This window comes from Mytilus trossulus, chromosome 4 (assembly GCF_036588685.1).
Source record: "Mytilus trossulus isolate FHL-02 chromosome 4, PNRI_Mtr1.1.1.hap1, whole genome shotgun sequence".
Classification (NCBI taxonomy): domain Eukaryota; kingdom Metazoa; phylum Mollusca; class Bivalvia; order Mytilida; family Mytilidae; genus Mytilus; species Mytilus trossulus.
Window position 1 is genome coordinate 71,134,072 of NC_086376.1, and position 27,871 is coordinate 71,161,942.

Here is a 27,871-nt window from a genome sequence, read left to right on the forward strand (position 1 = left end):
GAAAAATTTGGAAAATTAATTTAGTTAACAATATATTTTAATCTAAATTTACATGGCAGCAAAAATATTTAATTTACGTAAATGATTTTACACCTTTGAAAATTTTACAAGAAAATTAGGTTTGATATATCAAAAAACATGATCACAAAATGTAGTCATTGAAATGATAGGTTTACAAATGTTTTAGCCAACACTATGTGACAATTATTTGACAATATCATCTTTTTGAGTACTATTTTACAATTAATTTAAGAATTCCCCACTTTGTTGAATTTTTGAATTATCTCAAAACACTTATAAAACAGCTATGCATTATCTGCCCTGAAACTCTCTGTCTTGTCTGGTGTACTCATTATGAATTAATTTATATGGAAAGATCTTATAAAACAGATATGAATTATCTCCCCTGAAACTCTCTGTCTTGTCTGTTGTACTCATTATGAATTAATTTATATGGAAAGATCTTATAAAACAGATATGAATTATCTCCCCTGAAACTCTCTGTCTTGTCTGTTGTACTCATTATGAATTAATTTATATGGAAAGATCTTATAAAACAGATATGAATTATCTCCCCTGAAACTCTCTGTCTTGTCTGTTGTACTCATTATGAAAGATCTTATAAAACAGATATGAATTATCTCCCCTGAAAATCTGTCTTGTCTATTGTACTCATTATGAATTAATTTATATGGAAAGATCTTATAAAACAGATATGAATTATCTCCCCTGAAACTCTCTGTCTTGTCTGTTGTACTCATTATGAATTAATTTATATGGAAAGATCTTATAAAACAGATATGAATTATCTCCCCTGAAACTCTCTGTCTTGTCTGTTGTACTCATAATGAATTAATTTATATGGAAAGATCTTATAAAACTAGTGTTGTCAACGGTTAACCGGTTAACCGGTTAATCGGTCGAACGACCGAATACCGAATACCAAAAACGTTAACCGGTTAACCGGACTTTTTTCCAATTTCGATAGATTTGATAAAAATTTGTGTTGAAAATCAAAATCATTAAATAGTTATGTTTTATTTAAAAATTGTCGTCGTGGTAATTAGTTTGACAGATCAATTGTCCAGTAGATTGATTGCTATTGTTAATCCTGAAAACATAAAATTAATTAGAGTTCTGGGCAGGATCTGTAAGAAACATAATTAGTAAACATGTTTTTTTAACAGTAACTTTAAATCAGTAATAAGATTTAATTTTACTAATTACTTCATTATTTCGTTTTCGATCTAATATTGTGTAAACCTACATTTGAATGTGCAACCTCCGTAGTGCAAGGGTTAGTCTTACTTTGAATTAAAAAAAATGTGAAATGCAAACCAATGTGAATGTACTCAATGTATACGTGAAAGTACGAGTAACATGCTTAAAGAAAAAAGCAAACACAGTGAAGAAACAGGTCGTACAGCATGTACAATATGCATGCACCTATAGTTGTTAATTTCTGCGTCGTTTTTGTCTCTTGTGAAGAATTGTCTCATTGGCAATCATACCACATCTTCTTTTTTATAATTAATCATTTCAAATTGAAACACACCCCATGATTTTCGGAGACAACAAGAGAAAAGGAAAGAATAATCGGTTTCAGACATTTGACATATTCAATTCTACGAGATTAAGAATTTTTTTTGATTTTTTAATCTGCAGTTGGTACAAACGCTATAGTTGATACGGTGTATTTGATTATTAAAAGTCAAACTTCGCCAGGAATCCTCAAAGACAAGCCTTATAATGCTAAAGGAAAAACTTTAATTCTAAAAGCGTATTTATGACTTGGATGAAAGGTTGTCAAATTGACACTCATACCACATCTTATATCTATGTGTAGGGTTCTATTGAGTAGGCTTTCAAACACCAACTTAAATTACCGGTTAACCGGTTAATCGGTCGAACGATTATCCGAGTAACCGGTTAGACAAAAGTGTACGATTTGACAACACTATTTAAAACAGATATGAATTATCTACCCTGAAACTCTCTGTCTTGTCTGTTGTACTCATTAATATGAAAGATCTTATAAAACAGATATGAATTATCTCCCCTGAAAATCTGTCTTGTCTGTTGTACTCATTATGAATTAATTTATATGGAAAGATCTTATAAAACAGATATGAATTATTTCCCCTGAAACTCTCTCAGTCTTGTCTGTTGTCCTCATTATGAATTAATTTTTATGGAAAGATCGAGATCTTATAAAACAGCTTTCACAAAATTTGAATATCAATCTATGAGAAATTTAATGCAGGCAAGTTCAGGTGAATCATACTAAATATAGTTGACCTATAACAGTTAACAGTAACTTGAGAATGACATAAAAATAACAAGAGGGTGCAGGCTGATATGTTTCTCCTGTTTTATCTATGTTTGAATTCATGTAGAAAGTCTGTAATTTGGATGTCTTTCTACAAGTATAACAAAATTACATACACTGAACGCTATCATTGGTCCATGAAAATGAAGCCACTGTCAGATGAGCCATGCCAGACAGACAGGTACACCTAACAATTATTCCATACACCAAATGTAATAACCCAATCACTTGAGTGACAGATCAAACCACAAACACAATATTTGATGAATATACCATGAAAATTAGGTCATGGTCATATAAAACCTGCCAGGCAGACAAAGGACCTTACAATACAATACAGTCCACTAAATATTCACCTATTGCTAATAGTATCTGATAAAAGGACAAACAATAAAAAAATGAACAATGTCCATGAAATTTAAGCCAAGGTCTGATGTAACCTCTCAGTTGGACATGTACAATGATTCTAAACACCAAATATAGATGAACTACTGCTTATTGTATCTGAGATAAAGACTTTACCATGTCATTCTAAGCTTAATTAATTAATCACTGATCAACAGAATGAGTTCTAAGTCAAATGACAGTCATGTAGACTTTGGTGACCTTCTCTATGGGCACGTTGTTGTCTCTTTGACACATTCCCCATTTCCATTCTCAATTTTATTTGCAAGAAACCCATACACTAAATATAGTTATTCTATTATTGATAATAAGAGAGTATTTCACCTTTCAAAAAACTGAATTTTTTCCAAGCATTCACTAAACCATGAAAGTGTGGTCAAAGACAATGTAAACTTTATTTATGTTGGTCATAAGTGATACTTGTATCTAGTTTTTAGACGATAGTAAAGGGGCATTATGTTTTCTGGTCTGTATGTCTGTTCATTCCTTCATCCCACTTCAGGTTAATGTTTTTGGTTAAGGTAGTTTTTGATGAAGTTGAAGTCCAATCAACTTGAAACTTAGTACACATGTGCCCTGTGATAAGATATTTCTAATTTTAATGCCATATTAGAGTTTTTACCCCAATTTCACGGTCCATTGAACATAGAAAATGATAGTGCAAGTTTCAGGATTAAGTTTTTTGTCAAGGTATTTGTTGATGAAGTTGAAGTCCAATCAATTTGAAACTTAGTACACATGTGCCCTGTGATATGATCTTTCTAATTTTAATGCCAATTAAGAGGTTTGACCCCAATTTCATGGTCCATTAAACATAGAAAATGATAATGCAAGTTTTAGGTTAAAGTTTTTGGTCAAGGAAGTTTTTGATGAAGTTGAAGTCTAATCAACTTGAAACTTAGTACACATGTGCCCCATGATTTGATCTTTCTAATTTTAAGGCCAAATTAGAGTTTTGACCCAATTTCATTATCCACTAAACATAATTAATGATAGTGTGAGTGGGGCATCCATGTACTATGGACACATTCTTGTTTTTATATAGTTTTCCCATTTGTATGGTTTTACAATAGTAATTTTTTTTTGGCCCTCGTAGCTTGCTGTTCAGTGTGATCTAAGGCTTCGTGTTGAAGACCATATAATGACCATTAATGGTTTACTTTTATAAATTGTGACTTGGATGGAGAGTGGTCAGATTGGCATGCAAACCACATTTTCCTATATCTATTTAACTGAGATTTTAAGATATTCATGAATGAGGTCAAGGTCAAGTAAAACTTGTTATACTGACATGTATATTAATCTATAGATGAAATGAGAAGTCTTTTTACTACAGATATCACATAAACTAAACATTGCAAATGATTCCATACACCAAACATAAGTTTACCTTTTGCTTACAATATTTGAATAAATAAACCTCATTTTGAACCTTAAATGGCAAAATCCTCATTTAAGAGCAAAAACTTGAGGGGCCAACTGGTGATTTTGGCTACATGTGGTTATTTGTATTTTAAAAAGTGTCTTTCTATCTATTATAGTTTTCAAGATAATAAGTAAAATCACAAAAAATGGTAAAAATTGTCATTAAAAGGCAATAACTTCAATATGGGCTCTTCTAATCATGTGTATAGTCGCCATCACATAAAATTGGCACAATGTTTTTGGTTGATTTTTTTTTAACTAACAGCCGCATTCATTCAAGATTACTTTTTCATTTAGCGGAATCAAATATCATTCTAAAAATCATCACTGTCCTACCTTTATTGTGCTTGCACTGTATAATCCTGACTTTCACATAATCCAAGATTATTTTGTATGGTAGAATCTGACATTGTTATTACCGGAAGTGTTGCTGTGGGGTTCGAAGTGCTGTCTATTTACTCTTGTCTCTCAGAGCTTTTCAACATCTCTATGCAAAAAACACGGGAAATTGTATCATCAATGAAAATATATGATATTACCGGAGAGTAACGAATGTAATGTAAATCGGGGATCCTCATAGAAACCAAGATGGCGGTTTTACAATGTAAAAAATTAAAAATGTGAAGGTCAGGATAATAGTGCAAACACCACAAAAGGTAGGACAGTAGTGGATATTTGGACTGGATTTTCTCCCGCTAATTGAAAAACATCATCTCAAGTGAATACGGCTGATATTTAATAAAATTTTGACAAAAATCATTGTGCCAATTTTACGTGACGTCGACTATAGATCTTATCTTTCTGATGATTTTTGCTGTTCAAAGTTCCCTCCATCCATTATATTTTCCAATCATTTTTACAGGTCAACATACAACCAAATAAAACACCATTACATAGGGTGATATACTTTTAATTTTTTCTTTTTCAAAAATAATTGACTAGAATATAATACTGTTTAGATTTCAGACAAACAAATGAAAACAAAAACAAAATTTCTTTACAATGAAAAAAATAAAATATATCCAGCTGTCATTAAATGGAGGCATGGTAAATCATATTCTTTCTCTTAAAAATAATAATAATACCAATACATGCATATGAACATAAGAAAATATTGATTAAAAAAATTGGATGACATTCTTTATAAGTTTGACATTCTTAAAAATATTTGTTTTACAAGTTGTTTTCAAGATGGTGTGCAATAGAACACTAGAATGGGAGACAAATACTCCAAAGCATAAAACAAATAATAGATTTTTAACTGCAGTATTAATACCCAACCCCATTGGCAGTATTCTACATGCACACTAGTGACAGATAGTTAGAAATTAGGTTCTTAAAAAATAATACATACATCTTATATTGGCATCCTGCAATGGCTTAAAGCCACATCTTTTTTTCATTTCATGCCTTTGAATTTTGTCCATACTTTTATCATATAATTACAACATCAGGAAATAAAATTTTCCATTTTCAATACATTTAAAGTCAATCATTGATGCAGGCTATTATTAATTAAGTGATAACATATGAGATATTCATCTAAATTCTATAGAAGAAACTTGCACCATTTTTATTTAAATTTGTAATTTTTAAGGGTCTTAAATTGATAAGTATACTACAAACACTGTCAGTGCAATCTGTTAATTCTGCAACCTACTATTCTAGATACAACATCTTATCAAATAGTTTTCACGATAATCCAGTTAAAAAAACCACTTCAGAATTTGTTGTTGTAAGCTTAAGCTTTGTACGGGAAAAAAAACTAGAGGCTCTCAAGAGCCTGTGTCGCTCACCTGTTACTGTATTTACTGATGTCGGTCATCTTGGTTGGTAGGTTGGCTCATTAGACACTTTTTTTTAATAGATACCCTAGTTATGATTTTGGCCAAGTTTGGTTATAATGGCCCATAGTTTTAGAAAAGAAATTTTTGTACAAGTTACAAAAATGACGAAAAGTTGTTCAATATTGATTTAAAAGGGAAATAACTCCTTAATGGGTCCTCTAACAATTTTGATCATGTTGACTTATTTGTAAATCTTATTTTGCTGAACATTATTGCTGTTTACAGTTTATCTCTATCTATAATAGTATTCAAGATAATAACCAAAAACTGCAAAATTTCCTTAAAATTACCAATTTTAGGGCAGCAACCCAACAACAAGTTGTCAGATCCATCTGAAAATTTGTGAGGGAATAGATCTTATTCTGATGGACATTTACATCTTGAAAGATTTACCCTAAATGTCTTAGTTTCAAAGATATAAATCAAAAACTGCATTTTATCACTATGTTCTAATTTTAGCCATGTCGGCCATTTTGTTTGGGAGGCGGGGTCATCGGACACATTTTTAAAACTATATACTACAATGATAATTGTGGCCAAGTTTGTTTAAATTTGGTCATGTAGTTTCAGAGAAGAAGATTTTTGTACAAGTTACAAAAATTGACAAAAAGTGGTTAAAAATTGACTATAAAGGGCAATAACTCCTTAAGGGGTCAACTGACAATTTTGGTCATGTTGACTTATTTGTAGGTCTTTCTTTGCTGAACATTATTGCTTTTACAGTTTATCTCTATCTATAATAGTATTCAAGATAATAACCAAAAACTGCAAAATTTCCTTAAAATAACCAATTCAGGGGCAGCAACCCAACAAGGAGTCGACAGATTCATCTGAAAATTTCAGGGCAGATAGATTTTGACCTGAACAACAGTTTTACCCTTCGTCAAATTTGCTCTAAATGCTTTGGTTTTTGAGTTATAAGCCAAAAAACTGTATTTTACCCCTATGTTCTATTTTTAGCCATGGCGGCCATCTTGGTTGGATGATCAGTTCACCAGACACATTTTTAAACTAGATACCCCAAGGATGATTATGACCAAGTATGGTTAAATTTGGCCCTGTAGTTTCAGAGAAGATTTTTGTAAAAGTTTACAGACGACGGACGCCAAGTGATGAGAAAAGCTCACTTGACCTTTCAGGTCAGGTGAGCTAATAATTCAAAGATGAGCTTTCTAAAATTATAATCATTTAGCAACTACATATATTTCAAAAAGTCAAAGATCATGGGTTTGAATTGCACATGATGGCTTAAAAAATACAACCATTTAAAATTTCCATAAAGATATGTGGGTACACATCCAAAATTTACTTTTGGCCATGGATCATACTGTAATTTTTATTTCTCAGGTACTTCTATAAAACAATGACTGTATCTAACAGTTCTGCTACAGTAAGATCTACATTCCATGAATGTCTCTCTAAGGCTACTTTAACCTCATCCTCTGATAGCTGTGGTAAAATACATTTCACTGTCTGTACACTTTGTTTTTGTTCTGTTGTCAAGGAAACATATTTGTGTTTTGTCCCAGTAACTTTTATCCTTGGCCCTTTTGAATATGTCTCTGATAAATGGGATTGTTGATATGCAGAATGCACAGGAGACGTGCTATTGAAATTAAGATCAGGTAAATCATCACTGTCGGAGTCTGACAAAGCACTGTCAAATTTTCTTCTGTTTTTTGTTTTAACAGTTTTAATAAAGTTGTCTATTTGTTTACTAGTAGCAGCCTTCTCTTCACTAGATATTGCACTGTCTATGCTTGTTTTTCTGACTGTTCTTCTGTAAGGGTTGGATTTGGGTGTGAAAGCTGATGTTGATGGCTGTTCCTCATCTGACCAACTAATTGGATTTTCTATTGACTCGCTTTCACTGGCAGTTGAAACTGACTTCAATTTAAATACCTTGGTACGTGGACAGTATTTCTTACCAACACTTTCAGTTTTTGTATCAGTGTTATCCAGTTTGTGTTTTAAAGTCTTGTTTTTCACATCCAACCAACTGTCTGTTGTTTTATTGTCCTCAGTTTTTCTCTGATATTTAGTATTATTCACAGTTGCATTATTTAACCCTGAATTGTTATTATCAAATACACTGTCATCAATGTAGTTCATCTTTGGCTTATAAGCCCCAGGTACATGATATTTTGATGGTGTATTTCTCCGTTTTGGAGGTGTGGCCTGTATTCCTTTAGAACAGTGATACTGCACAAAAGGCTCAAGTGGAAACTCTTCAAAAGGCACAGCTGACCTTTCCCTTTCTTTCTGAGGTATATCTGATTTTGAATAAGTGTTTGTTTCACCAGAAAATCCTGTTGATTTTTTGGCATCTGGAGACAGCTGAATTTGTGTCAAGTTTTCCATACATAATGAATCTTTTGGGAGATTGGTTTCCCGAGCAGCACCAGTATTTGATTGTTTGTCCCTATTCTTTTCAAAATTTGACCTCTTATATGACAGGGAAGTTTCTACAGTTTCTTCTATGAAAACATCCTGAGAATCAAACCTCCCAGGATGATTACTATCATGCTTGTCATCAATAATAGCAACATCATCTTCATTATCACTGTCAATAATATAAAATTCTTCTTTCTTCTTCCCTCCTTCTTTACTGTTTAATTCTTTTACAACCATTTCATCAAAATCACCCTTTTTCACTCTGTTAATGACAATATTTTAAAATATAACTGTATATAAAAAAGAAGATGTGGTATGATTGCCAATGAGACAACTACTCCACAAGAAACCAAAATGACATACATTAACAACTATAGGTCACCGTATATTTGCAATCATAGTTGCTAACTATGAATTATAAAACCACAACTGAGTGTGCATCACTCATCTTGCATGCACATATCTAGCTTCTCTATTAATTGTAAAACGTTTCTGTTTATTGTTCATCCTTTTTTGATAATTTCTGATTTCAAGTTCCACAGTCTAGAATAATGGTTGTTTTAATCAAATTTGGTACCTTGTCCTACTCTTCTATGTATACCCAAAAGATATCCTTTCTGTAATCTTATCACCTAGTGAATAAATTTTATAACAGGAAAATCTAGCGGAGGAAATAGATAAATACCTCTGTTGAAGTTCTATTGTAATTGATGCCAACATGATGACAGTATCTTGTAAATTCTCTGTTTGTTGTACATTCAAATCTGGATGGGACCTCAAATCTTTCAGTGCATTCTACAATATAAAATATATCTTAGATTCTCTCAATTAATAACTCCATCATTGATATAAAAAATTTGCATAATTTGCATAAATGTAAAATTATCATATAACCCTGGATCTATAATAGTACAAACATTTTAAAAGTACTCCGATGACATGTGTTATTGTATGAGACCATAAATCACTACACTGTGACAACCGGTCATAAATTTGACTCCCAACAATATGCTTAAAATCTAAAGGAATACATTCTGAAACAGGACAACAATTCATTCATTTGACCTTTGTCTCATTACGATCTATAATTCTGATAGGCAGTTTATGAATCTTCATGTGTTTCCTGAAAGCAATCTGTATTTTTAACCTTTTGTTACATGACCTGTAAAGCTGTAAACTTATCATACACATACCAGACAGCAATCCATTCATTTTACCTTAAGCTCATCATGACCTGAATAACTGTAGAACTACCACATATCCCAACACCTAGATAATCACCCAAGTGTTTGACCTTTGACTCACCTTGACCTGAATAACTGTAGGGTTACCACACATCCCAACACCTTGACAACCATCCATACATTTGACCATATACTGTTCTGGTTCCCCTTCCACAATATACTGTAACTGACATTGTAGTCCTTGTGCTGTGAACTGCTGTTTCCACGCCACCATTTTAGTTACCTGTGTCCAAAATCTCCCTTCCTTCAAAGTCCTGGCAACATCATCTATAAATATCAGGAAATCAATAATGTTATATCCTTGATAAATTCCATAGTGTGTTTGTACAGTGATACAATAAACAAGACATTGCAAAACTATTTTCATTAAGCATGGACCAAATATTTAAAATTATCAGGACCATTCTAAACAAGTTGAACTGTGTAACTATTCCCCTGTTAGAAGTATTTGGTAAACAAGAAGTTAATGGAAGAAGATATAAGAATTTTTTTTATACCAATTTAGTTATTTCAATTGAAATACCCGACTAGAATATTAAGTTTGTCCAACCATGTGCTCCAAGTTTCCTCAACTTAATTGCGGTTGATATTATCCTCTACATGCATTGTTATACACATTATTATATAAAAAAAAGTCGCATCTGAGATATTTAAAACAAGGAGTTGACACACAAATTTGCATGTTGACAGCATGCTTTTTTCTTATTTTTTTTGCTTTTCATAATTTTAATTTTGTTGCTTAAGTCAAGTAAGTCTGTCTGAAAAATATGTTTAAAGATCACCTGCTCTTTTCCTTTCAACAAGAAATGGTAGAATTCTTTCTGTTCCATCACAGTTCCAGACCCAACTGTAGTCTCCAACAAGAAGTTTTCTCGTCTTGTACTTAATGTTAACACCTTCTATCATTCTACAAAGCTAAAATTGCAACACATACTTTAAGCTATGTAAGAATTATCAGATCTATATAGTACTGTTTATTTTTCCACAATGTTTTCAGCATGAATCTCAAACCATTCAGGTATCAATGATTTCAAAGTTTGGAATTTTTAAACATAAATAATATAAATTAAAAGTTAGCAAAGATATATTCAAGGAGTAAATTAAAATTTGATGAATGCCATACTGTAACCTTGATATGTAACCCAGTAAACTGTTATCAATTTCTTTTTTAAACATGCATCGGGGCCTTTTATAGCTGACTATGCGGTATGGGCTTTGCTCATTCTTGAAGGCCGTACAGTGACCTTTAGTTGTTAATGTCTGTGTCATTTTGGTCTTTTGTGGATAGTTGTCTCATTTGCAATCATACAACATCTTCATTTTTATATTGACCATTCTTATTGGATTATATTGGATGAATAAAAGAAAAGATTTTACTAAGAGACAACTTTTTTCTTAAAGCTTAGTTTTTAATAGCTGCTGTAAGCTTAAATTTAGACCTTGAGATATTAAAATCAAAAGTGTTTTTCTAGCAAAAAGATTTTCAGTAAAAATTAATTTATTGATAAAAGCTATCACAAGGAAATTGACTGAGCAACTTTAAATCATACTATAAGTGGAACTTAACATGTTAGAACTTACAATACCAGTTATATATACTTACATCTCCTAGACCAACTCTGTCTCCTCCCATCTCAGATATATCAACCAATAGAACTACACTGAAATATAAAGTTTGCTGACACTAGTATCATAATGTTTTTTCCTCTCCTCTGCCAAAAATACCTTTTTTTCGGATAATTTTCTTGGAATATTTTGTAATTTCAATTTTATTTTTTACATCATATTCTCTGTGTTTCAATGTGAAATAATACTGTAAAATATAATGCTAAAAAGTACATTTTTAAATTAACATTCATTAAAAAAGAGAGAAAATGGCTTCTTTACTTTTGATGTTATACTTACCCATCTGATCCATCGTAGTTAGTATAGAGGACATCATTGTTATCAGGAATAGTGGACCAGGGTATCACATGACTACCACTAACTGGTAACCTTCCACTTCTTTCTGGAATAAAGGTCACAAGTGAAGAGTAATAGAAAAATTGAACCAAGGATGTAATATTAGTGGGCACATAACCACAATGTATATTAAGGGAGTAAGGGAGACAATCTTTATCATCAATTCAAAGTCATTGTTTCTCATGATCACAATAATAAGCCAATCTAATTGTTGTTTCTTTGGTTATTGAGCATTGCAATCATGCACATTTTTTAACTGGTTTTGAACTTCTGAGTTGTAATCCTCTGTCTGCATGTCAGAATTGTAACAATTGGGATCATGGCAGATGAATTTTCACCTACAAAGAGGTTCTTACAAAGCTATGAAACAAAAGCATGGCTAATTGACAAAATTAAAAGATGCAGTATTATCATAAGCATAATAAATAGTAGCTCGTGGACTTAACACTTAGTGTAAAAGATCATACAGTGCTGTCATTCTTGTTATTAAATTATTCAAATAATTTGAAGCACAATTAACTGTCTTTTATTTTTCACATGGAATCAGTTATATGTCCTTCTTTGTCCATATTTTTTTATTTTGAAAGTCATCATGATCTTTATTATTCCTACACTAAAAAAGATTTCCTGATATTCTAGCTACATGATAATTCTTTACTGCTTAACACAACTTATAAATTTACATTGAAACATTGAAACAATTTATTTCACTAAAGGCCTTACAAGAGGCATGATAGTACAACAATATAACAAACATATTTACAAATGCATGAATAAATGGGAAGGTAAATATCATTTGTAAAGTGATATTACAATTTTACAGAACTTGGCTAAGCCAACAAGAACAAATTTATCTTGGCTGTTCATTAAATTAGAGAAACTCATAGTATTTTTAACTTTACAAATATCTGCAGGCAAAAATTTCAGCCTTTCAGCATTAAAGAAAGTACAATCATATATTAAAATCACATTTTGTACAATCAAATTACTGTGAAAGTACTTTAATTCGTGGGTATCAATTTTCGTGGTTTGAGGAAAGTTTACATGTTCGTGGGTTTTTAAATTCGTGGATTTTAGTTTTCTAAAAATTAAAAAAATTAAAATTAAAGACAGGTTACAAATAGTCTGGATTGAGGAAATTGCAAAGTAAACATTGATCGTGTAAATCGTAGTGATAACACTAATAACTCATGATAAAGTGATCAACGGATTAAAGACCATTGAAGGTTTTAATTAGGCCATAAACATGTCACCTAAAGAAAACAGTAACATAAACAAATACTATTAACGTATCTTGAATTGTCAAATAATTCTGATCAAAATCAAACCCAGCATGAAATTATAATTTCCCATATGTACGAAAACTACGAGGATATAAAATGAACACTTTATCATACTAGCATATCAATACTGGAAATCTGACTTTCATCGATCAAAAATATTTGTGAGATAATTAAAAGATCAAAAGTTGTACAGTTTAGGTATTAAAGATTAAATGGGTATAATCATGCATGCGGTTGTAGTTCTATGACTGCTATTAAAGAATTCTTAGATTTGACGTTATTCAATATATTCTCTAGATCATATCAGTATTCAACCCTATCGATGGGGATCTCCCCATGTCTTGATTTGCTCATTGGTTGTTTTATTTCGTTGGACACTTAAATTCGTGGATAAAGTCATCCACGAAAACCACGAAAATTGGTACCCCACGAATAAAAGTACTTTCACAGTATCTGAGTTATCTCCCATTATAAATAAAATTTCTTAAAAATTTACCAAAAAAAAACCTGAAAAGAAATGCTTATTTTTTAAATAGTTATTCATTACAGAGGAATTATTTTTAGGCGTCTAATTTTGTTGTTCACAAAATATGAGGGAGTATTTTGATCTAAAACTGTTTCTCTCTGAAACATGTCAGTGACTATCAGACAAAAGGCAAAATGTAAAAAGATATTGTACCTCTTAATTTTAAAGCCTCTTCAGTTCCTGATGGCAACAAAACATAGACTGGCACTTTGTTAAAAATTCTCCTCTTGACCAAATCTCTTTTGATGAGTATTTCAACACGCCACCATGCTGGACATATACCTATAACGATATATTTAAACTTTGAACTCTTTATGCACAATAATCACTTTATCTTTTCAACCTAGGATATAAGAAAATCTAAATCCTGTTCCTTTAAAAAGTGAAAAAGTACATAAATTTCATAAGCTTTGCTATAAGTTAATTTCTTATTCTAAAATTTCTTTACCCTTAATTTTGTTTTGTAAACATCTTTCCTTTGCAAATGTACATATTTGTACATTTTGTAAGGAAACTTTACATTAATATTTGTTTATGACATACATAAAGTTGTGTCTTCATCCTCCAGATCTAATAACTGTTCATCACACATTTCTTTAGCTTTAGTCTTAACTACATCTTCAGGGACTAGAACTGAGCTATCCTTACTGAAATTAAAACTTACAGTGCAGATAATAAGATATTTTCTGCATAGCTCTACCAGCATGCCATATATATTTAACAGTTTATGTATGTGTGTGCAATTGCACTGAACATATGCAAGAGTTGAACAAATGCAAAGTTGATCTAAATTATCTCTTAGTGCTACCTTAGAGAACACTCCAGTACTATTTTGGGCTCTTGGAAAACATGTTCTTGTAGATCTATAAATGTAGAAAAATAGCACATCTATACCAGAACATCTTTACAATTATATTTTTTTTTGTGAGGGCCTCATAAATATCTAAAAGACAATACATGTACTTTTATAAAATATTCATATATCTATATGCAGCTCTTATCAGTATTTTTTTTTTTATCATAATGGTACTGAATTATTCATGACTAATGTTTAAAACAAATATCATCTTTAATTTAGAAGAGATCTGTTTACAAAATTAAAAATAACCAAACCTGTGTCCTTCAGCATAGGCTAGTTCTGTAGCTTCTAACAAAGCCATTATAATAGCCCCAGCTGATGATACAAATCTCCCTCTAACTGGGGGGTCCTCACTCACAAAATCATCGTCTTTTATTTTCTCTAGTTTCTTCTTTATTTCAGCTCCAATCTAAAATTTTAAGTCAAAATAATCTAATGTTCATAATACCATAAAAAACATATTCACCAAGTTTTATTTTGATATGAAATCTAATAAAGGAGAAAATTAAGAATTATTAATTTTATTTCTTCAAACTTCCTGACTTATGTGACGTAGTTTAAGTCTTTAAGCATGACGGGAGTGAAAATAATCTCATTTTAAATCTTAATCGTTAATCATCTTATAACTCTATTTAAAGCGCATCGACGACGTTTGGTGTAGCCATTAACCAACTAATAATAAAGATGGAACAGCGCTCATCTTGAAATCAGAATGTCAAATTTATATTTTAATATTTTCTGTAATGATTATAGTGATATCGTAAAATCGTATAAAATATTTTTTTATGAATTTTTTTCCGACGAATATTTTGAACAAACATATATAACTGAAAGTGTTTTAAAAACGCATGTTTGTACTTTTTACCTTTTACGTCAGTCTAGTAAATATGTGTTGCTAGTACATTTACATAGTGTGCAAATACGGCCCGCAAATACAATGTGTATTGTACTTTGACACATACATAAAGTTACTACCTGTTGAATGCGTGGTTAAATTCAAGTAAATTAAAAGATTGACATTTTGTATCTTTTGATCTTTACTTGGTGAATTTAAGCCGTCACGGTTCACTTTTCTAGGTGTGAACAACATTTCGTATGAATGATAAACGGGGGAATCTGAATATTTTTCATGAGCTCAGTTTAATTAAATATATTATTAACGCTGAATATTTCTGGTTAAAAAATAAGAAATACTTAATTAATTTAATTGAATAAAGTTATAAATAATGATGTCCTTATAAACACGAGTAAATGAATTAAAAAAAAAAAATAAGAATCGGTGACCTTGAATTTTTGAAAAAGATAGTATTTACCAACTGCAGTTATATAATTGGGTCGTTCAAAGCGAAATATTCAGGAAGAAACATCCTTATCAAAATAATTTAATTCTCACCGCGTACTAATTCTTCAGCTATTTGAACGAGAATATCAAAAATGTTGACAGAAAATTGAAAGGTCAACTTTGTCTTATTGGAACGGAATTGAATAAGAACGATTTTTTTTTAATTCTTTGTGATTAAATTTTGCAATGAGCTTTCTATTTTATTTCAATCAGTGTATGGTTTAAACCCCGAGGCCTTCAAAATCTAACATGAATACCCAGAGATTTGTTTGGATAACCTGGAATTCAATTAATGAATGAATGAATATTTTTATTTTTTTTATTTGCGAAAGCATAAATAATATGCTATGGCAATACATAAACAAGTATATGCAATTCCAATAATGGAATCACCATTGTTATAAATACACAAGCTAATCTAACTTTTAACTTCTACCTAATATTTAGCCAAGATCAAAAGACGTCGAATTAACTTAATCAATTAACTTTTTCTCAATTCCTTGTTTTCTAATGATTGGAGCGTGGTTGTTTTTGTAAAAAGAAAAAGTTTGATATATAAGCCTTTTTAATAAATCTATACTATAAGCTAAAATGTCTAGTTCAGAGAGTGAAAGTTCTGATGTATCCAGCTCCCAAAGTGAGACAAATTTTGACAAGTGTGGTCAATTTGGGTACATATTAGAACCAGAGTACACTGCAGAAGAACTCCAACAAATTGAAGCTGAAGAAACTTCTAGACAACAGGATATTATAAATAATCCTCGCAAGTTTGACACCAATTGGTGTTCATGTAAAAACTGTATAGTCATGCCATTGCCGGCGGAGTGTTTCTGCTGCCACAAATTTAGGCTATTAGAAGAAAAATGAATTTGGGTGAATGTGCCACTGACAATACAGATTTTAGAATAGTTTGTCTAAACCCCGTTGTTCTTGAAACAAGCTACATAAGTTTCCTGAAATACAAGCCCCATAGAGGGAGAGCTCCAGACGTATTTACTAACAGACAAAGCAGGCTTATGGCTTATCGTCAGTTTGTGTGTTGGGTCAGGAAAGGTCAACCACTTGGCAAGAAACACAGAATAACCCTACCGGCTTGTGTAGTTAATGTCATTAGAAAAGAGTTTCTATCGTTGGATGGGGTATACGAAGGATTCAAAGAATGTGAAAGTGACACTTCAGACTCTGAATAGTTCTAAAATCATTTTCACGATTAACCAATACAATTTTTCACAGAATGTTTCAGATTCATTTCATTATTTGTGTATTAATAAACCTATTTATGAACTATTTAATTTTGAGGTCTAATTTTATAGAGTTGCTTGTTGTATATATTAACATGAAGGTTTGGTATACCACAGTACCACGGAGTGTTGATATCATTTGACACGAGATCCTCCCGAGATGTTGGTGGGGTTCTTGTTGGGCAACCTAAACCAGTTTCCGATGATCTGTTTGTTATCTGTTTTTTTTTTATCTTTTGATCGTTTATTGGTTATATTTTATTATGACGTTGTCAGTGTGTTTTTTAATACTAAATATGACTTCCCGTTTTGGTACCTTCTGCCTTTTTACAAACAAGACCTTGAAACTGAACATTGGAAATGTATCATGCTACTACACATTGCAACAAGTTTGTTAGAGAACATGCCACTCGGTCTTTTTTTTGTTCATTGGTTAGGCCGTTATTTTTCGTTGAATTTTTTAATTCTTCATATTTGTGATTTCTTGGTCTTTTTCAGCTGACTAGGCATCTCATTGTTGAAGGCCGTACGGTGACCTGTAGCTCCTAATTTTTGTGTTATTTGGTCTCTTGTGGAGAGTTATCTCTTTGGCAATCATACCACATATTCTTTTTTTTATATCTAAATGTTTGTAATTATATTGTTTATGGTTGCTATACTGCTTACACGTTTTGGATAGACAACAGAGTTTGAAGTACTTCATACAGGTTTTTTTTTTTTTTTACCCAATCAGTAACAAAATAACTAAATTTAACAAATATACACAATAATATTCATTCATGTTACATTATGATTTTTATTAAGCCTTGGTTGTATGCGAACAGTGTTGGTACTGCATCTGACTTCAGTTTTCGATGTCTAGGTGTGAAGCCTATTAACCTGCCCTGAAATATGAAAAGGTCATTCATTAGTTACTCTGTCTCAATATTTTCACTTCTGCCACATGATTATGTCGCTGTTATCAGTCTAAGCACTCGAAACAATTACGTAAACCAGATGCTCCGCAGACGTAGCTTTATACGACCGCAGAGGTTGAACCCTGAACGGTTGGGGCAAGTATGGACACAACATTCAAGCTGGATTCCGCTCTAAATTTGGATTGTGATTAAATAGTTGACACAGCATAGGTTTCTGACACAGAATGAATGTATTCAAATGAATTTAAAATTTTTGTTTTCTCTTAGAGCAATTCACTATGCTGTTGAATATTAATCCTCTCCAGGGGCGGATGCAGGAATTTTCCAAAGGGGGGGTGCTATCCCAGGGCAAAGGGGGGGTGCAAAACATATGTCCCGATACAAATGCATTGATCGACCAAAATAAAGGGGGGGTGCGAACCCCCGGAACCCCCCCTCTGGATCCGCCACTGCTCTCAAAAAAATGTTTGAAGAAATTTTCTTTTTATTTATGAAATTTCAAATGAGAAAAATTGAACCCAATTTTTTAATCACATCCCCCTTTCCCTTATTCCAAAACTAATTTCAATTAAAATATTCTAGTGGAGTTTGCAACAATTACTACTCATTTAAATACATCATAAAATATTAAGATGTAAAAAAAAACTGCTTGTTATCACTGAATGGTAAAGATTATTTAAATTTATCAGTTGGTAGTAAAAAGTGAATATACATTGTATATTGTATATAACAAAGATTTAAGTTGATTCTGGACAAAGAAAGATAACTCCAATTAAAAAAAATTCTTGCAGATATTTCTTGCTTACTATACTGGACAAAGAAAGATAACTCTTAATTAAAAAAAAATTTGCTATTTCACAATATTGTGAAATTAGATATTTCTTGCCATTGCACAATACTGTGCAATTGAAAAGACTTGCTATTGCACAATACTAATATAATAATTTTAGATCCTGATTTGGACCAACTTGAAAACTGGGCCCATAATAAAAAATCTAAGTACATGTTTAGATTCAGCATATCAAAGAGGCCCAAGAATTTAATTTTTGTTAAAATCAAACTTAGTTAAATTTTGGACCCTTTGCACTTTAATTTAGACCAATTTTAAAACTGGACCAAAAATTAAGAATTTACATACACAGTTAGATTTGGCATATCAAAGAACCCCAATTATTCAATTTTTGATGAAATCAAACAATGTTTAATTTTGGACCTCGATTTGGGCCAACTTGAAAACTGGGCCAATAATCAAAAATCTAAGTACATTTTTAGATTCAGCATATCAAAGAACCCCAAGGTTTTAATTTTTGTTAAAATCAAACTAAGTTTAATTTTGGACCCTTTGGACCTTAATGTAGACCAATTTGAAAACGGGACCAAAAATTAAGAATCTACATTCACAGTTAGATTCGGCATATTAAAGAACCCCAATTATTCAATTTTGATGAAATCAAACAAAGTTTAATTTTGGACCCTTTGGGCCCCTTTTTCCTTAACTGTTGGGACCAAAACTCCCAAAATCAATACCAACCTTCCTTTTATAGTCATAAACCTTGTGTTTAAATTTCATAGATTTCTATTTACTTATACTAACGCTATGGTGCGAAAACCAAGAAAAATGCTTATTTGGGTCCCTTTTTGGCCCCTAATTCCTAAACTGTTGGGACCGAAACTCCCAAAATCAATTTAACCTTCCTTTTGTGGTCATAAACATTGTGTCAAAATTTCATAGATTTCTATTAACTTAAACTAAAGTTATAGTGCGAAAACCAAGAAAATGCTTATTTGGGCCCTTTTTGGCCCCTAATTCCTAAAATGTTGGGACCAAAACTCCCAAAATCAATACCAGCCTTCCTTTTATGGTCATAAACCTTGTGTTAAAATTTCATAGATTTCTATTCACTTTTACTAAAGTTAGAGTGCGAAAACTAAAAGTATTCGGACGACGACGACGACGCCAACGTGATAGCAATATACGACGAAAATTTTGAAAAATTTTGAAAAAATTTGCGGTCGTATAAAAAATTTATAAAAAATTTTGAAATTTTTTTTCAAAATTTGCGGTCGTATAAAAATGGTATGGAAAGTCATAGTATACTGCATGATGGGATGAAAACGGGTTTGCACAAATGGGAATAGGCACAATGTAGGTATCCCTTTGTAATGACTGTATCACAGAAACAAGATCGGAGGACAAAAAGTCACATACGAAATATAATAATAGCAGTGATATTATTTATAACATATATGTATGTTCATAGAACAACGGGGCGAAGGCTTCAGACCACAATTAATTCACTCTGATTGTGGTCTATAAGCAGTTACATTTATTTCATGTTTGAAGCGGTGCAAATTTTTTAATATAATTTGACTTTTACCAAGAAATGCATTGTAGCAAAGGGGAAGAGTAAGTCTCATGTCAGAAACTCGAAAATAATGTAATTTAACAGAAAAGGAAACAAATAACAGACTTTGGCAAAAAGGAAGAAAGCTTTTGATATATCCTTTTCTCCTGACATAAAATCTTTTTTCAATAAATCATCTTAAAAGCTGGAAATGCCCACCGATTTCGCGGGTGTGTTTTAGTGTTGTGAAAATCTTATATTGAAAAAATGACAACTCATTTGAATTATTGAATGTACATGTACAGAAAGACAAACGAATATTGTATCCAGAGACAACCACCAACTAAGTATCATCTTCGTTTCATAATTGCGCATGCTCGTCTCTTCACATACAAGTAAACGCAAATTTCCTAAGTGCAAAATATTTCGTAAATGCGCCCGCTTATATCGGTAATAGGACAAGAAAGTATAAGATAGTCATCCATAATTTTCGGTTAAATTCTCTAGGATTTTAGGATTTACCCCAAACCATGTTGTAAAATGATGAAGTTTTCTTTTTCTTAAATTATTCATTACAACTCAAGACCATAACTTAAATTAAACATTTGATCAGCAAATATAACAATCTGACAAAACATAATGAAAGTTATTGTGTACAAAAGCATTGGCGGATCCAGATGGAGTGGTTTCGGGGTTTTAACTCTTAATTTCATATTTGGACGGATTTGTGTATTTCAATCATATTAGGGGCATACATTGTTAACAGGATGTATAATACACCTGACTATATTTTTGATGGCACTTTTACCTGTGCACACCTGGGTAAAACAGCTGGGTCAGGAATTGTGTAATGTCACCAGTTTATTAGCCTGCAGGAAGTATCTAGAATACCTGAATGTGACACTATTACACGACCTCTGGCAATAATTCAAAAGATCGTCGGTTTTCATATTAGAGTAAAGTACCCGAAATGAATAAAATCTATTACAGATAAAAGACTTTCTTTGCATAGTATTTTCGAAAAAATCATTAGAATAATTATATGCTTTAACAACTTCCAAATTAGTGTCCACCCACTAGATGAATTCCTATCATAAATATAGTAAGAAAAATTACTCCTGCAATTGACAATAAATCATTACAAATTACGTTAGCCTAGCTGTCAACATTTTATATCCCGAAACTGCTTAGCCTTACTTGTAGGACCACGCAACTGGGTTGACCTAGTAGACAAATAAAAAGGCATAACAAGGGGGTGTTAAGATCTATTAAGTTTCCGTTTCCACACGAATCGGGGAAGACATACGCTCCCATATACCCATAACCCTTTCAACCTTTTCTATGGGGCAATATGGAAAAGACGGGAAAGGGGGGGGGGGGATCAGGGGTTAAACAGCATCTGTAATTATACTACATGTAAATAAAGTCTTATTATTATTTTAAGCAAATGAACCTTTAAATGTTTTACGTATTTTTTATTTTTTTATGTACACATACGTTTTTTTTGCACCTAATAAAAAATTATACTTCATTGAACTTGTGAATTTTCGACAGAAAGCCATAAAACAAAACATAATATATAATTCAGTTTAGAGTTTATTTTTCTTTAAACGAGTAAACGTATAAATTAATTAATTCTTTTTTGGTTTGTTCTGAAATATTATTTTTAAAGCAAGTTTTAAACAGAATTTATTAAATTGATATAAATGACATCGCATGATTGTTATAAAATCAAAATGCCGAAGTGGCTAGGTACCCTTAATGGCTTCATTGTGCCAAGAAATATATACCCCCTTGCATGATTGAAATCAAATATCTATTATTTTAAGGCTTATAAACAAGTTCATAGACTTAAATTGAATAAATATAATAAATAATATAATATTTGAAGATTTTTTTCTTGTATATATTCAAAAATTATCAACAAATTTGTTGTGACTTTTTGTCTGTGACCTTTTTAACCGTTTACTAAAATACTACTTGTAAACAACAAAATCTGTTACTAATGCATAAATGTCAAAACAATGAACTACATTTATCTGAAAAATATCTTTCAACCAGGCTGGGAAAGAAATAGCAATAAAAACATTCATGAGAAAAATCATAATTACCATCAAATTTCCATCGAAACAAGATGCTTCAAAATGGTCTGCACACACTTTCTTGAACTTGTTGTGAGTGAAGGTGGTTGGTGTTAGGTTTAGGTTAATCATCCACGTCTGGTACAACTCTTTCTTTTTTGCAGGATCTGGGAAAGTGTGTAAGCTAATGCCATGGGAACTCCGAGTTGAACATCCGTACGCTTGACAAGTCATTTTGATACTGAATATACGATATGCCATGCTTGTTTTTTCGCTTTGTGGTATTCAGATATTTTATTCAAATATACTCACCACGTGACAATTTGTATCGGAGATGCCGTCAAGATGGCGATAAGTCGAGAAGTGATAGTGGGATTTTGATTTTGATTTTAATCACTCATCTAGAAGAATTGAACAATAATTTTAACAAATCTATGATTATTTATATCAAATAAACATAATATAAAATTTTCATTTTTTTGCGAAGTTTCCCTTTAATATAAATGTTAACTACATGTATTAAAGCAATTACATATAAATATGCAATTAGTCTTAACTTCTTTAAGAAAACACCCAATGAAATTAACATGTTTTATAGATTTCATTTACAGGAAAAATAGCAATTCAAAATTATCTCCATTTATATCCAAAGATTCATGTTTTCCATTCTCTACTCTATAATCATGTCTATCAAACACATAGAAGCTATAAAGTGTATTGAACATACAAACCCCTTCAAGTTTTTCTGCCTGTTTTGTAGATTTGACAGGTCTGTCACACAATTCTAATGATACAATGGCACGTGATGTACATTCTGCCGAAGACTTTAACCAATGCTTAGTCCTTTGGTATACCTCTTGGCGCTGAAGTCCTCGAATAAATTTGTACTTCTGAAAATATAAAAATTTTCACAAAGTGAGAAAGAGTGGTGATATTTGGACTTTCGGAGTACTTTTAATTTAAACAAGTGATCTTTGATGAATCATTAATCAATAAACCTTTGTGAGTACACTCGCATAACATAAACCTTTGTGAGTACACTCCCATAAAAAAGGAAGTAAATGAGCTCTACACCCAGTAAGAAATGTCGAATTTCCAAAATACATTGACATTTGTGCCCAATTCTCCTGCTTGGGACTAAGACCAGGGATAATTTTTTATCTACATTCATATCTGTAGAAATTGGTATACCAACATGGACAGTATTTCATGATGAAATAGTGTCGGCAGAATGATAACAATAATTTGACAGTGTTCTCCCCAGGATTTTTTTAAGGCGCAAAATTCAAGGGCGCGTAACTCTTTTTATAGTGAGCTTTTGTGATCTGAATCAATCAATCATAAATCATGACATGGAATATGAATTATAATGCTTTTTGTTGAATGTTTAATAAATTGAATGCAGAGTATTAATGATTTACAAGAATATAGTTATATGAAATAAATTGAAGAAGTCAAAATATAAATAATCATCTCTGTACTCTTTGCTCCTTCTAAGGATATTGTTTAAAGATAGTGTTATTTTGTTGGACAGACTGTTCCTCAATTTTGTCTTTATACCCTTCAGTGTTGAAAACCCCCTCTCACAATAACTTTTGCTTATACTCCCTTTATATTTCTATGCCATGAAAACTCAGTCAGCCACTTGTCACTGAAACCAGAAAAATGATGCTGTTATTACTTGCCAAAACTTTAGCTCAGTTGGGATTAGGAGAAGCATTAACATCTGATTATACTGACAGCTGAGTGTAGAGGGAGGTGTATTCCCCTTTTCATTAGAAGTCATTGGTATGAAAAAAAACCTTCTACTTCCATCATCTGACTTTAGCTAGCTAGGAATTCACCCCTTTGTTATTTGCAGAGAATTAATAAAATCATATATGGTTAAGTTATTTGGTATACAACTTTTTAAAACAAAAATATTTAAATGAACAGCTGACCAGTTTCCGTAGTTTGACATTTTAATATTTACGCTTCCGTCATGTCTGTGTACATTATTGTTAAAACCTATCTTTGGCAGGAAGATATCAACAAAACTCCGTTAAATTTAAGATCACTGAAATTATTTACTAATGACATTGATTGTCACATATTTCCCGACGAACGGACTCACGATCGATGTTCAATGATCATTTTATCTCTAAAAATATGACAGTTTAAAATGAATTTACCTTGCAAGCAGCATTTTTCACTTTCAAATAAAATAAATCTTTAATCAAATTTTTTTTTTTCAACTACAAACACTCTCATTCATAATTTTCATCGTAAATATCTTAAGCAATGTGTATTCACATTTATCAAGTAAATTGCACACGTTCATTGGTCGTGTTTAAATAGATTCTTCTCCAGACCAATGAAAAAAATCATTATATAAATGGTCAAGTAATCACACACACGATGGATAATACAATGTATTTGAGATCTATTTCTTCAATTTCTGCATTGAAGTTTTTAATTTTTTTTAATTTTTTTTCTAAAAATATCTATCTTCTTGATGATCATTTACGCTATTACATAATAACATAGTCCGATAAGGCTGAGATAAGCATGGCTCAGGTAAAACTAATTATCAGTTAATGCGTAACTCTGACCAACCTCTCAGCGGTGATCAGGCCACAATTAAAAGAATGTATGTTTCCCCAAACCCCTACCCACATTTTTGTAGGTGGGTAGGTAGGTAGGGTTTTTTTTTTTTTTATATCTTGATATTTTTTTTTAATATCTAACAGAGCAAAACAATTCGATTATGTGTATGTCTGGCATATATAGCCATCTGTAGCAACTTAAATGTACGTGTTAAATTGTCTAAATGTTTGTAGCTCTCTGTGTCAGGTGTCAACTTGACATTAATTCTATTTGATTTTATTTGGATTCGTATCTCAGAATTGTTCATGACTGTGATTTTTTCCCTCTTTGACAGTGACTACTAAGTAGCAAACTGTTTTAAATATATATATATGCATGTACTGTAGTTGTTCAACCTGGAGAATGTTCCATCAAACAATTTACCCTCTGACAGCTCAGGACTCAGATTTTGCTTCTGACATTGAGGAAATCACCAATATTAATAAAATTATTAGAATGAACTTTATTTGAGCTAAAAGATAACAAACTAAACTAATATGCATATAGTCTCAATAGATACAAAGTGATTTTTAAGTCCTGAGTAATGAGGGGGGAGATTCTTTGCTGGAATAGCCTTGACACTTATTTATCAATACATCAGACAGATTTTAATGCTTTCATGAATTTTGAATTAAACAAATGACTAGATTGAAAACAAATTAATAGAAATAAAACAAATGTCGGACAGAACTTCAAACAATGAATCAATAAAACAGCAGAAAAACTGTTGCGGTTCTGGGTGTCAGAGTCTCTTCATTAAGTACTTTTGAAAATATAAATATGAATGTCAACATTTCACTTTTTGGGATTTCTTTTGGGGATATCTTTCTTTCTTTGGATACACTCTCCACAAACAGGTAATACGACTTTAATTTTTTTTAGCAGTTCTTGATCCTTGTTCGTTTAAGGTGAAGCACAATGAGCACATAGATCCACCCTACCAATATTGGAGGCATAAAAGGCAAATTCAATGTGGCTAGAGCATGACAATTGAAGTCTTACAAATACTTTCCCATGTAGAACATCACCTGCAAAAAATCAAATTTCAAAATTTAAAATAATCCTAGCTATATACCATTAAAGTGTTCATTTGAATGATTTGAAATCTTTATCATATATGACATACGTATTCTGTTTTCAAATTAAAATTTCTTTGAAAAATATATTAACAACTGTAGTACCACTCAGTAACCAGTATTGAACCAATGCTTAAATGTCAGATGCAAATCTTTGACTTGAATAACTGAAATGTCTAAAGTCGAATTATTTCCTTTCAATGATATCACTGTGCTTAAACAGCCGTGGGTAACTTAAGTTACCCACAGCCCAAGATGGCGGACTCTAAACTCATTGAGATGATAGTTGATACGAAATCTACTTTTTGCAACGTTTTTCATGGTCTATGTAAACATTGATAGGATTTTTGAATAAAGAAATCACTTACCATCACTACTAATTTGTTAATTTTGACTTCACTTTAGCGCAAGGCCAATTTTTAAGAAATGCATAAGATGTCCGTAACTTATAAGTCAAAAATAACCAGACTGTCCGTAACTTTATTTTCGGATGTGGGTAACTTTTTTTTTTAAATTGTAAGATTAACAATTTCAACACTTAAAGGACAATAAACACTATCAAACCCCTTAATCATTACATAGATTTATACAATAACGATATGCTTCAAACTAAACAAGAGAAAAAAGCAAACCAGAGTGTCACAGAATATCCGTCATTTTTTTAAAAAATAATTCCCGGGATAAAACGGGATCTGACGGTACGGCGAAATTTATCTAACATTCTTCTAGCTTTAAAGATTGTTCACCGATGAGTCCTTGCACTGTGTAGCCGCGGAAAAAAATGATATTCTTTCTTTTAAATAACTTCTGAATTGTAAGCCAAAAAAGGAATTGTCTCTTCACTATATCTAATGTGATGTGTTGTTGATCGTGAGAAAAAAATGCCAATATCTAGAAGTAGATGAAAGGAAAAACAGGTGTCAGTTTATTATAGCAATAAAGGTAGATTTAAAATCTTCTAAAAGTTTCATTGACCTCAGACATTCAATAAGATCGGGTATCAAATCATACATATCTTCTTTAGAGGTTTGGACTGATTTATCTATGTATTTCTGCTAAGGATTGACCTCCGAACTTGTTCTTCTATAAAACATGTAAGATACATTAATTTTGCCGTACAGTTTTCAACATAAGAAAATACCTGTTCCAAGTCAGGAAAATCGCAGTTGTTGTCCATTCGGTTGAGTTTTGGATTTTTTCCATTTGATAAGGGATTTTCTTTTTTGAATTTTTCTTCAGAGCTCAGTATTTTTGTAATTTTACTTTTTTATGCCTGTATCAATGCAGAAATATGACCGTTATTGTTCATACGTTTGGTGTGTTAAATTGAGCTTATGGGTTTGCCATTCCATAAAGGACTTCCCGTTTGAATATTCCTAGGAGTTCGGTATTTTTGTTATTTATTATTTCTTTTTTTAAATAATTACACCCACGAATAAAGATTCTTTGAAAGTTACTGACATCATGCTAAAGTTACGGACATCCCTATTTGTATAAGAAAAAAAGTTACGGACAAGTTGTTTTGAAGTTACGGACATCATAAGTATTTTGGCAAATTGTGCTGTACTCGTTTATTTTGTAGTATTAAACCACGTTTCACATTGCAGAGTTTTCCTAAAAGATTTATGTAGCTTTTTAATTACTGAACATTTCTTTTGCATTCATGGTATTGTAATTATATAGAAGCAAACTTCCTAACCGAAGCCAGGCGTCTCCATCTTGGGCCGTGGGTAACTTAAGTTACCCACGGCCGTTTAAGCACAGTGGATATGAGAGCAATTATTTTCCTACATGAACAACTCCATATTATTAAGGTGTCATTCCTTTAGGCAAAGTTTCATCATAATTTAATGTCAAACAAGGTCGTCTCAAGGCAATTCACAAATTATTATCCGTAGTCATTGGACCTTAAAATCAAACCATAATCATTCTCAACTCCTTTATCAGAAGCATACAGGATTCAACATCAT

The 27,871-nt window shown here is 31.7% G+C and overlaps 1 protein-coding gene across 1 annotated transcript in view; it reads right to left on the reverse strand.

Moving 5' to 3' along the window:
- Positions 1-5,921: 5,921 nt before the first annotated feature.
- LOC134715876 (uncharacterized) overlaps positions 5,922-27,871 on the reverse strand; it is a 28,417-nt gene continuing 6,467 nt past the window's right edge. The window contains exons 2-11 of the mRNA XM_063578404.1: positions 22,932-23,090; positions 14,529-14,683; positions 13,959-14,062; positions 13,569-13,697; positions 11,550-11,652; positions 11,248-11,305; positions 10,427-10,559; positions 9,706-9,911; positions 9,086-9,195; positions 5,922-8,662 (exon numbers count right to left, since the gene is read on the reverse strand). Of these exons, the coding sequence (XP_063434474.1) occupies positions 7,360-8,662; positions 9,086-9,195; positions 9,706-9,911; positions 10,427-10,559; positions 11,248-11,305; positions 11,550-11,652; positions 13,569-13,697; positions 13,959-14,062; positions 14,529-14,683; positions 22,932-23,090 (2,460 nt within the window). The 3' untranslated portion in view covers positions 5,922-7,359. The remainder of the gene's footprint in view (positions 8,663-9,085; positions 9,196-9,705; positions 9,912-10,426; positions 10,560-11,247; positions 11,306-11,549; positions 11,653-13,568; positions 13,698-13,958; positions 14,063-14,528; positions 14,684-22,931; positions 23,091-27,871) is intronic.